The 12,770-nt window shown below is 39.0% G+C and overlaps 1 protein-coding gene across 3 annotated transcripts in view; it reads right to left on the bottom strand.

The window, feature by feature from the left end:
* The window catches only part of RALGAPA2 (Ral GTPase activating protein catalytic subunit alpha 2), a 294,845-nt gene that overhangs the window by 215,424 nt on the left and 66,651 nt on the right, over positions 1-12,770 (bottom strand). For all 3 annotated transcript variants that reach the window (XM_070419823.1, XM_070419824.1, XM_070419825.1), the window contains exons 9-12: positions 12,020-12,219; positions 6,040-6,267; positions 2,984-3,151; positions 1,686-1,823 (exon numbers count right to left, since the gene is read on the bottom strand). In XM_070419823.1, the coding sequence (XP_070275924.1) occupies positions 1,686-1,823; positions 2,984-3,151; positions 6,040-6,267; positions 12,020-12,219 (734 nt within the window). The remainder of the gene's footprint in view (positions 1-1,685; positions 1,824-2,983; positions 3,152-6,039; positions 6,268-12,019; positions 12,220-12,770) is intronic.

Genomic DNA, 12,770 nt, shown 5'->3' with positions numbered 1-12,770 from the left:
GCGGGGAAGCTTGGCTTCCTCCATCACTGAAGCAAGCAAGCCTCCCTGTTCGCTTCCAGCTGCCTGGCTGCCGGCTGCCATCTTGGTTGGCAGTTAATTTGCATATCTCCTTGATTAGCCAATAGGAAGGGCAGCGGAGGTACGGCTAATTACCATGTTTCTCTTTTATTAGATAGGATTGTTACTATTTTCCATACAAGCAACTGCAAATCTACCCTTGCCCCACCCAGTATTATACTTGTTTCATTTTAGTTTTAAAAAAAATATCAAAATGCCAACTACATGAATATTTCTTTATGACCATGTTAGTTTCTGGTAAAGTAAAAATAAAAATTATGCCCATATTGTAACTACCAAAAGCAACTACAGAGGAGTACTATCTTATCAAACCTCCATTTGGCCACTTTTTTTTCCCAATGAACCAAGCAGAGGGCCAGAGTACTGGATACAATGAGAATAAAACAGCCATTTAAATCCAAACTAAACTTTTTAAGAAATCTATAGTGCTATAAGCCAGTAGAAAATTATTTTCTTGGTTCAGCCAAGTAGATGTAACTTAGCCTTTCAGAAAACAAGTAAGACTCTTCTGAACCCAAGGAAATAACTGGCACCTGCAATCCGGCCGACACTGGGATGGCTGACGATGGCAATCCAGTACCCACCAGGAGGAAGGGGCCGCCAAGGGAATCAGAGCAGGGACTCCCACACCCATTTCTTCAGTGAGGACACGGGTTATATTTATGAGCTGTACCAAAGTTCTTTGAAGCTACTGAAGTGAAATCATCTTGATTTTTTAAAATTTAATTTCAAATAATTTGTTGATTTTCAATGAAAAATGAGAAAATTCATTAGTGATAAGGTATTAAACTGCTAATTAGCTTGAAAACAAAAAGGATTCCATGATAAGAAATCCTATCAAGAGACAGATGACAACAAGTGTCATTGAAAACTGGTTAACACGAATGCCCTGCCCATGGCATCCCCAAACGCCACGCCTGTGCTCGGTGTGGGAGGCCTAACTGGATGCAGCTGTAAACGTGCGTAGGGGATGGAGGGTGAAGTGCCAGGGGGCAGAGGAAGGGGTGGCACTCCGTGCTTTCACTTATACTCCTAACAACACTCAAGCTGGATGGGATCAAGAGGTAATTTCTCAATCCCTATTTCTGAGATAAAATCTTGAGGTCTGGGGAAATTAAGTAATGAGCCAAAGTTGTTCTTTCCAATGTTCCAAATGGTATCAGTTCTATTTCATAAATCCATGCAGATAACTATTAAAATTATTGCATAATTCATCATTCTTCATAAACACAGACAATTTTTAAGAGGGGTATTACTGATGATTATATAATCAACCACACTTATCTTGCAAACTAGAGTCCAGGTAACTAATTACCCATATGTGTCCCAAAGATACTTTTAAGATATAAATCTCAGTCATTTCACATTTACTGTATAATAATCCCTCTTTAAAATGTGAAACTTGTTCATATGTCTCCTTTGAATAGAAAAAATTATTTACAAATTGAAAGTGAGAGATCAGGAAGAAAACTTAGAATGAGAATTTAAGAGCTGTTTACTGGCAGAGGCTAAAAATACCAAACTTTATAGGATGCTATCTCAATACACAACTGTTCACATTGACTCCAGTTGGGGGCCTTTCTGCCTCTGGCCAGCCGGCAGCGTACCTGCAGCACAGCCTGGGCCCCGGCTTTCACGCTCTTGTTCTCCTCTTCTGCCACACACCCTCTGCTCACCGCACTCGTGAAGGAATATGTTCGTCCCCAACTGGAAGACCGCTTATGACGGGAACTTTCAGGTGCAGTCTTTAAAAAATAATTAGTTAACAGAGGGGGAAGAAGTACATGTTTGAGTATTTAATTCTTACATTAAGCAGAATTCACGGGAAATAGATTCTGGGAGGCAAGGTTTGTGTGTGTGTGTGTGTGTGTGTGTGTGTGTGTGTTGCCATTTTGTTCACCACTCTGTCTCCAGCACCTAAAATAGTGGCTGTCAGTTATTATGTGTTGAAAAAGAAAACAAACAACCAATGACTAGATGAGCACTTATTCTTTAAATTTAAAATATGTGATTAATTCCAGTTGCTCATCTATTAATTCTGACCTGAATATTTGAAAAATCAAAATTATCCTATATAATCCTATATAATAAAAGGCTAATATGCAAATTGTCCCCTTGGGAGTTCGACCAACAGGGAGTTTGATTGCTCACTATGACGTGCACTGACCACCAGGGGGCGGCTCAGAACGAAGGAAGGCCCTGGCCTGCAGCTGACAGCTGGAGTAAGGAAGGCCCCGATCAACCCTGATCGCCAGCCAGGCCGAGGAACCCTCCCCGTGCACGAATTTCTTGGACCGGGCCTCTAGTGTAATTAATACAGATATTTAAAAGTGATATGCCTTTGGTTACAAATATTTTTAAATATTTGCTGTCAATTGCTATGACAAACATCTACTTTTAGAAATAATTTCTCAGACTAGGTTTCAAATTAGCATGCCAGAAATATAAATAAGACTTAAGTTTCTTTTGTGGTTCAGGAAGAGGTTCCACTCTGTGGTTTTTACATTAATCCAGCCTATAGGTTTATCAAACACAGACTAAGAAGTCCATGCTGAGAGCACCCACTTTCTGAGAATGCTATTTATTTAAACATGTCAATGATAAGGCAGTGACATTTTTAGGCTCATACAAAGATGTGTAAAATGTGATAGCTGATTGAACAACTCTTGTGCAATGGTGGATAATGAAGCTGCAATGCACAAGTGGACCTAGTGTGAGGGTTAGGAGATAGCTGATTAAGGCAGCCTCACTGAAGCAGGTCCTCAGAGAACTCAGCAACTTGAGAGTATCAGAAATGATTAAAAAAAAAAAAAAAGAGACCCGCCTGCCTGGGATCTCTGACTGAGCCAGGTGTACTTTACTAAACTATATATACTCCCAAATGAAACAAGTGATAAAATATTACCTCCTTGCTGTCAGTCTCAGAAAATCCTAATTTTTCAGCATCTTCTTGGGTAACTTCCTTTTGATCTGGTTCCTCCATGAACAGAGGTTTGTCCTGGAGGATCCACTTTCTGTACACTTGGACTACTTTTCTTGTTACAGCTATGTCACAGGAAGGCAACAAAAATGCCTGAAATGAAAAGAGAAAACTTCCCTTAACGCTATACAAGTTCAGATTACTATAGAGCCACACAGAAATTTCCAATCACCATCACCAATTTCAGACTTTCCTTTAAAACATACAGCTGGTAATATGCTACAGGGGGTCACATATTTTTGTGCACAACAAATTTATCTAAAGAAAAATAAGCATTTTCATAACTGTGCCAGAAAATATAATGCAATTTAAAAATAACTTCTATATTCTGAATAATTTTTCCACAAAAATAACCAAAATACAGACCTATAGAGATAGTCCAATTGCCTATTAAACAACAGCCAAAAAACAAAACAAAATAAAAACAAACAAAAAACAGCCAGTTGCGGCCAATTGTCACATCTCTTCTCAACTCCATGTTCAGTGACATTCATGTTGGTAGCTTGAATTAGCCAAGGTGAAAGTATTTACACCACAGAAATCTACAAATGCTACCATCTACTTTTCTTTTTTTTGTCTTTGCCTTTCCCTTTCCTTGTCTTTCATTCTTTCTTTCCTTCCTCCTTCCCTCCCTCCCTTCCTTTTTTCAGAGCCAGTTGTTCAATATTTACCACATACCACTGAGTAGAAATACCAATATTAATGAAAGCACTGGCCAGTTTAGCATTATGCATATTTATGTGAACTTTTTAATGTTAAAGAACCCCCTTATGTATCATAAGAACTTTGATAAAATGTAATAAATTTAAAAAATGTAAAGGGAAAATACATTTGCCTTTTTAGTAATCAGCTTTAAGAGATAGTTCTGTATGAGGGGTGAACACAAAGCAGCACTCAACACTCTGATGAATGCTTTAATTCCATAGATGAGAATTAAGATGGGACTCAGAACAACTGAGAGATTTTCCCAAGGTTAGAAAGTTAATTAGCAATGAATCCACATTCTGATCTCAAGTTTCAGAGTTTTGTTTAAACACCATCCTAAAGCTTCATGCTTCAGGATCCAGTTAGAGGCAGAGTTCAATGCGACAAGGGTTTATACAATTTATATTAACTTCCATAGATGGTGGTCATGTCCCATCAAATGCCAGAACAGGGGAGATTGTGTTATAACAAGATTGCGGCATATCAATGTACCAAATATTGTATTTGTTGCAAGAAAGATCAACAAAGACAAAGAAGAGTGTGACAGAAATATACTGATGTCCTATTCTAATTTTGTACCAAAATTTTATTACAAATATTTCCACACAAACAAAAAGTTAGAAGACTTTTACAATGACTACTCATAAACCCATTCCCTAAATTCTACCATTAGCATTTGCTCTAATTGCTTTATCACACATCTGTTAATCCACCTTTCTCTATCTATCCTTCCAATCCATTTTACTTTTGATGCATTTCAAAGAAAGCTGCAGACAACAGTACATTTCAACCCTAAACATTTCAGCATGTATATATCACTGATGAGAGCTCAAAATTATTTACCATACTTTAGGTAAAATTTATAAACAATGAAATGCACAAATGTTAAATGAATCATTTGATGAGTTTTGACAAATGTAGACAATTATGTAACACAAATCCAATACCAAGGTATACCATGTTATCCTGCCCCAGGAAAGCAAATATAAATCCTCTCTGGAGGAAAATCAAATAATAATAAAACCAAAATTTTTTGTATGAATCATCTGGTTAATATGATATGTAGCATATTAAAAAAATTAGAAACATGAGAAAGTCAATATTAACAAAACCACAATAAAAATAGGTAACAGGCCATAACCAGTTTGGCTCAGTGGATAGAGCGTCAGCCTGCAGACTGAAGGATCCCAGGTTCAATTCCGGTCAGGAACATGTACCTTGGTTGTGGGCACATCCCCAGTGCGGGGTGTGCAGGAGGCAGCTGATCAATGTTTCTCTCTCATTGATGTTTCTAACTCTCTATCCCTCTCCCTTCCTCTCTGTAAAAAATCAATAAAATATGTATTTTTAAAAAGTTAAAAAAATAGGTAACAGTTTAAAATACAGAGTATCTAGATAAAATATCAGAAAAGGATGTAAATAGAATTTAAGGAATAGCTAAAATTAAAAACTCAGAATTAACATAGCTGAAGAGAAAACCAGATTAAAAAAATATATCAGAAAACATACAGAATGAGGCTTGAGAGACAAAAGGAAAGCTAACCCAGAAGAAAAGGTAAGAGAAAGAATACAATGAAAAGCCTAGCATGGCTGGAGATGCAGAGGAGAGATTACTAAAAAGGGGCTGAGATAATATCTGAAGGAAGAATGACTGAGAATTTTGCCAAAACTGATGAGATATAGGCCTTTGCAGGGCAAGTACAGCTGCAGAACCTCCAGCTCCTCAGAGAGCCCCCTGGCCCCTGGAACACCAGACGTGGGTTCTTCCTGGCTGTGCTCATTTGTGTGTGCGCACTGCAGGAACGGCTTTCTTTCCACCTACCGCTCGTTTTCAAGTTTGTTATGGGAACCTAAGTGTTATGGAATGATTTTGCTCAAATATAAAATTTTCCCTCTACACATAGCAATTCTACCAAAAATTTTTTTTTTTTAATTTACAAATGAAATAAAACACTCCATATGGCAAATTAAAAGTGAGATCAGAGGGCACTGGCTGGTGATCTCAGTGGTTGGTGCACTGTCCTGTACACTGAAAGGTGGCGGGGTTCAATTCCCTGTCAGGGCACATACCCAGGTTGGGGTGCAATCTCCACTCAGGGCGCGTGCAGGAGGCAACTGATTGATGTTTCACTCTCTCCATTCCTCTCTCTCTCAAATCAATAAAAGCATGTCCTTGGGTGAGGGTTAAAAAAAACAACAAGTGGGATCAGAGGGATCATTATTCAGTTCTGTAATTTAGCCCAATGCATCAACAGTATTTTTGGAGTAATACTAACCTGGCGAAATACTTCATTCACAAAATTGACATAACCTCGCGTTGACAGGAGGATGCGCTGCACCATTTCATACACGTTCCGGTGTTCTTCTTCAATGCTGCAGAGGCTAGAGTTGCTGAGCCTCCGGTCCGACAAGGTGCTGCTGTTTGAATGGTTCTTGTCTGGCTCTGCAGGCCCGCCACCCTCCAGCTCCGGTGCCCTCTCTTGCACTGCACCAGCACCAACAGTCTGGAAGAAAGCCATTACCACTTCTGAGTCATCCTCATTGGCATTCAAGAACAACTAGCAAAACTGAAGACTTGCTGTATTTTAAAGCTCTGGTTACCCTCAACTTGACAACACACTGGAAACCAGCACGGCTGGAACAGGACCTGTACTTACCAACTTTTCAATCCACCAACTAACCCCTCTCCCAACTCAGTCATTTTAACAGGAAAATTACTAAATTATTATAGGAAGGGAGGCTGTGAAATTTTGTCAGCCTAAAAAGTTTAATTTATATTTGTAAAATCACAGAATTAATTAACATGTGATTGCATTTATATTATCACCACCTTGGTCTCTACCCTGTAGCACTTATTGGATAGCTGCAGAGATTTGAAATTTCAGTGGATATTCTAAAGCCACAGTGTTGAGAAGCATCACAGTGGTCTCATAAGCCTAAGTGACATCTTGCTGGAGGAGTGCCAAGATCTATAAATGGTTTAAGAACCCTGATTTGAGTTCTCTCACATCAAACCTAACTGGAATAATTAATGTACATATAGAACTAGTAAAAGAACAGTTGCTGTTGCAATTTTAAAATCACCACTCTGCTTTTTCTCATACATGTTGAAGTACTTCTATCTTATACAAAAATGAATCACTAAGGAATCAATAATTCTTCACTGAAAACATTTTCAGCTGAAACGATGAACAAAGACTGTTCAGATTTGAAAGGGAGGGGGTTTGCTGTTGTTGCCAACATGTTATGGATGTATGGGATTGATACTGTTGTAATAACCTGGTTATTATTAAACAGAAAAGGAGTAAAGGGAAGATTAGATAATATAGACATGCCACTTATACAGCTTTGCTAAGTCTAATCCCCACTGATTGATGGGGAAGGGGCTGAACAAATGCATTTTGGATGAATGACCAGGAAGGTCTGAGTGAGGTAGGAAGGTGCTTACCTGTCTGTCAATCGTACCTGGGATGGGTGTGGCCACTGCGAAAACTGAATATTTAAACTGCTGAACCAAGGAAGTTCACTCTCTCTCACACACGCGCCAGGCTCTATTTGCTCTTGACCTCCTGGCCCTCTGGTCCTCTTGGGACTCCTGTTGCAGGGGTGCGCTCCCTGTGCCCACGTGGCCCACAGCCATGTGGGACCCATACAATGAACTAATGGACTTTAATTAGCTCGGATGCTGAACTGGACCTGGCGGCAACATGGAACAGAAGCTCTGGACACTGACCTTGCTTTTTGTTCTACTGGAACCCCAGCTGTACCTCTTTAAGGGCTGGTTTAAGGGGCAGGGAACTTTGGAACCTGAGAAATGTAACTGCACACAAATAAAGCCTTTTATCACATCCAATTCTCCCATGCCAATCTTAGAAAATTCATTTTCTAAAGATATAGCAAGAACCTCACCCCCACGAGTGACGGAAGTTCTATTCTCTGGTGACAGGATGTATTTCTATTTTACCATGAATGACACCACTGAACAAAAAAATATGTTAAACCAGACTCTCTAAGTGGTATATAAGTTAAGTCTAAAAGATGTACTATCCTTTCTTCCCTGGTTAAAAAAAAAAAAAATAGTCTCAATTGTATTACTTCTAAATCAAGAGGAAGTAAATTGCCCTAGCTGGTTTGGTTCAGTGGATAGAGCATAGGCCTGTGGACTGAAGGGTTCCGGGTTTGATTCCGGTCAAGGGCACATGCCCAGGTTGCAGGCTCGATCCCCAGTAGGGGGCGTGCAGGAAGCAGCCAATCAATGATTCTCTCTCATCATTGATGTTTCTATCCTCTCTCCCTTCCTCTCTGAAATCAATAAAAAAATAAGTTTAAAAAAAATAAAATGAGGAAGTAAATTCACTTTGGAAAAAAATACACAAAAAAACTTGTCATACATGATGTGTAACATAGTAATAGTGGCCTAAGTGTGAACTCTATTTGGAAGCAGGACTTAATATAATGTTTTAAAGGGCTTTTACAAGAGCAGCATATTCTTTGGACCACTTCACTTGATAGTGATGTTCACTTTACATGGGTAAAATTACACTAAATTTGAAATTCCAAACAAATACTTTCAGGAGATAAATGCAATTGTTATGTGCTCTTATTTCTGCAACTTCACTTCTAAAAGTTAATATGTAATTGTTTACACTGCTGCTTTTTCTAATGTTCAATATAAATGAAAAGCAAAACAAAGTAGACACATGTGAGATGAGGTGGGAACCAGAGTTGTAAGGCAGAGAAGGGAAAATAGGAGACAACTGGTCAGCTGCATAATGACCCCCAAATGATGTCCATACCTAACCCCTGAAGGCTCTGAATGTTAGCTTATGTGGCAAAGGGACTTACCAGATGTGGTGAAATTAAGGATGCTGAGATGGGGAGACTATCCTGGACTATTATTGGTCCCAGTGTAATCACAAGGACCCTTAAAGAGGCAGAAGAATGAGAGACAGAGAAGGCAATGTGAAGATGGGGACAGGAAAAAAGGTGATGTGATGAGGGTCATGAGTCACAAAATGCAGGCAGCATCTAGAAACTGGATAAGGCAAGAACATGAGCCTGTTCTAGAGATTATGGAGGAATACAGAGCGGCCAGCACCTTGGTTTTACCCCCCTGAGACTGACATTGGACTTCTAACTTTCAGAACAGCAAGATAATACATTTGTGTTACTTCAAACCAATATGTTTATGGTAATTTGCTACAGAGCTATCAGCAACTAATATAACAGCTTGCCGTGAGGTGTATTAACAGTCTCTACAGTGACAGTGGCCACTTCTGTGTGCAGCCATCTGCAAGGTATGGTAGCACTGAGCACAGACGGTTATCTGCCCAGCATCCGTTGCCACTCTCTGACAGAACCCCAGTATTTGGCATATCTCTCCCATGAAGCCCAAACGATTCACAGGACACTGACCCTATCAACAGTATCAAGGGAGTGTTGTTTCATCCTGAAAGCCAATCATGTCCCTCCCTCCTCGGTCGTTCACACACACAGCTTTAAGCTGATCAGTGCCTTGTGATGGCTCTAGGAGTGGGCAGGAAACCTAAGTTGTATCACTTAGACCAGTGATGGTGAACCTTTTGAGCTCGGCGTGTCAGCATTTTGAAAAACCCTAACTTAACTCTGGTGCCATGTCACATGTAGAAATTTTTTGATATTTGCAACCATAGTAAAACAAAGACTTATATTTTTGATATTTATTTTATATATTTAAATGCCATTTAACAAAGAAAAATCAACCAAAAACATGAGTTCGCGTGTCACCTCTGACACGTGTGTCATAGGTTCACCATCACTGATAGACGAAAGGAAAGGGCTTTGTACTTCTGGTTGTCTCTGAACATGAAGAAGGAGCACAGCAGTGCCCCATCATTGGGGAAGCTGAAGACTCACTTGCCAGAGGGAAAAGGGCAGAGTAGAAAAGAGAAAACCACAGAGAACTGTAGAGAGAACATGCGTGAACCACACTGTCACCCTCATTATAAGCTTCTTTTTCATGAGATTAAAATATTTCTTTTTACGTTTAATTATGCTTGAGTTTTGGTGTCTTTTGTCTGTTAGAACGATAAAACCCCTTTAAGGAGCTCAGATCCTTATGACACGAAAAACACTAGATAATAAAAGTAGATGACTCACAAGTGTGAAGAGTCAACTAAGGGAAAGAGTCAAAACCTTGAAGCAGTGGTTAATTTGCTATTCTTGCTACTTCTCATCACCCAGGTGAGAAACTTACTTTCAATAAATAGAGGTGATGGTTTTTCAGACATTTAAAACCAAATAGGAAAAAGTTACATCCTTTAAACGGACTGTTTTGAATTGACTAAAAAACCACACAGATGCAATGTGAAATTATCAGAGTGTGACTGAGTTTCTTATGTGTAATTTCATACAAAATTTTTTCTACCCTAATTGGTAAATAAAAGTCTCTTGTCATGGCTCAGAACAAACTCTGTTTCTCTGACTGCTGGTGAAATCTGGGCCCATTTTATTTCCTCTTCTGTGAACTTCATCTCCTTTGTCCATTTTTCAATTGGGCTGTTTGTCTTATCAATTTGTAGGCGCTCTTTATATTGTAGAGATACGAGCTCTATTAATAGCCATGATGTTACAGACACTTTTCTCAGCATGAGTGTGGCTTTTTGCTATCTTTTGACACATAAATATTTTTCTATTTTTTCAAACAAAGTAGAATCTCATTTCCTCTATGGCTTGTGAGCTTTCTCTCTCCCTAAGGTGGTCTACTACTTGCCAAATTTATACATTCTCTAGATTTTTCTCCCAAGTTCTTTATCATTGTTTTTATATGTAGGCCTTTAATCAGTCTGACATTTGCTTATGTATGTGATACAAAGCAAGGAAGGTTCTGGGAAAGACAGACAGCCAGCCAGGTTCTTTCCGCTTCAGGGCTGTAGGTTACATTAGATATTCAGTGCTAATGTCAGTCTCATTCCTTTGCAGGAACCTCTGGTTTCTGTCAGGAAGCTGTAGAGTTTTTTCTTAATCCATGAAAGTCAAATGCCAGTTTAACTGTTTAGCTAATTTTACCTGGGACTCAAAGGCCTTTTCAGTCTAAAGCATGACTTCTTTTCAGCTCAGGTAAACTTTCCTTTTTATTAGTTCCAATTATTACTTCTCATTCTTTTCTCCTCTGCCCTCACAATATTTGCATGGTAGATCTAGATCCGTCCTCAGATCTTATTTATTAATTTCCATCTCTTTGAATTTCTGCTCAGTGTGGTGGGATTTTTCTTCAAACATTAATTTTGTTCTCAGCAGTGATCATTACCTTCTTTGGTTTATGTAATAAAAATTAAAGGTTTTCTAGAACTTTCAGCAAGTCTTTTGTTGTTCTTATTGTAACTATGTCTCTCTCAGTCTTTTTTGAAAATAAATTTCTCCAGTTCCTGTCAATGGGGCCACATGCTCTGGACCTGTCTGGTGCTCCTTCACCTGCCCGTGACCTTAGATGTGTGCACTTTCCCAACTCAGGCCTGGGTCACACTGCTGAGAACTCTAAGGCAAACCTGCACTAAGTGGTCCACACTTCTTGTCCCTGTTCTTAGGAACAAAAAAACCCTCAAAAAACCATAACTCTTCTGTGAAATGACTGCTCTCTGATTTCCACAAGTGGTCCTGCTCTACTCAGCACTAAGTCCCAAACCAACTCAGGGTGCTGGTCAAGGCCAGCAAGAACCAGAAGTCCCCATACAAGAAGTCTTCACCTAACGCCTCGGAGCAAGACAGCCTTCTCTTCCAGGGCTCAACAACCACCTCAAAATCCTGAGATGCTGATCCACCCTTCCCCTGAGTTCCCAAAGCACTTGGGAGTCTCACAGTCTTCTCCATGGCCCACCAGCACAATTCCTGAGGGCCTTCCATGTGCTGGGGATTGGCAAAAGCAAGACAGGCCCTGTTCTAATGCTCAGAGGTCACTGGTACCAGAGTGAAGGAGGGGAAATGAGAGGGAGCCAGGAGTGTGCACACACAGCCATCTTCTCAGAATGTCTCTCTCACCCCCAAGATTGCCTCACCATGGCAATGCCAATAGAATACAAGTGTTTCTAATTCAGAGCTTCTTCTGAAACTTTAGCATCACAGACAGGACATGCCAAAAAAAAAAAAAAAAAAAAAAAAATGAGTCCTTACAACCAGCAACCTGCAAGAACCAATAACCCTAATAATCAAGTGATTTGTATGTGGCAGTGTGTGATATTAAATATATGTGAAGATATATTAAGATGAGCAATGACATACCTGCATGATTTTAGGCAATACATCAACTCCATTTTTAGTGTTTTGTATTGTAGTTAGATACTTTTTTTCCAAAAAGAAAGTTACAATCCACTTAATAAAAACAACACGAGCTGCCATGTATGGAATTTTTGTACTGTAAATGTTTTCAGTGTCTCGAGTCGTGGTAATGTACACTGGCTTTGGTCTGAAGTGGGGAATATCTGTAAGAAAAAAGAGCACATGAATAGGTTAGTGAAACTTGACATTATGTAATTCCTACAAATATTTCAGTTTCCAAGCAAATAGACATATATTTGGTTCTCTGAATAGCAACTAAGATTAAAGAACCAGAAATTATTTAGAATGTCATCCTTTGAAAGGCTCACTTCGAATTCTGCCTTGCAATCTGACCAAGATGGGTGATGGTGGTTGTTACTGTTTACTTACAGCTGTGGTAGACAGCTGTGGAAAATCTAAGCTAATAACTCTTTTTCACAAATTTGAGAAATTACATAAGCTTATAATAGTGAAAATGTTTTCACATATGTTATAATGAATTTAATCTTATTTTATGATTAGAACAAGTATAAAACCGTGTTATAAACATTTTTTCATCATTTTAAGTATTTTAACATCCAACGCTATACTAATAAAATCAACTCAACTTCAGTTTTATATCCTTTTTCCTTTAGATAACTCCAAAGAAATAGAATCAGTATAATCCACTTTATATCTAAAAGAATACAGAAAATCATGTTTCATTTTTGAGGTA

This window comes from Myotis yumanensis, unplaced genomic scaffold (assembly GCF_028538775.1).
Source record: "Myotis yumanensis isolate MYYU_CA2020_CCGP unplaced genomic scaffold, mMyoYum1.0.hap1 SCAF_7, whole genome shotgun sequence".
Taxonomy (NCBI): Eukaryota; Metazoa; Chordata; class Mammalia; order Chiroptera; family Vespertilionidae; genus Myotis; species Myotis yumanensis.
This window is presented reverse-complemented; position numbering and strand designations above follow the sequence as displayed.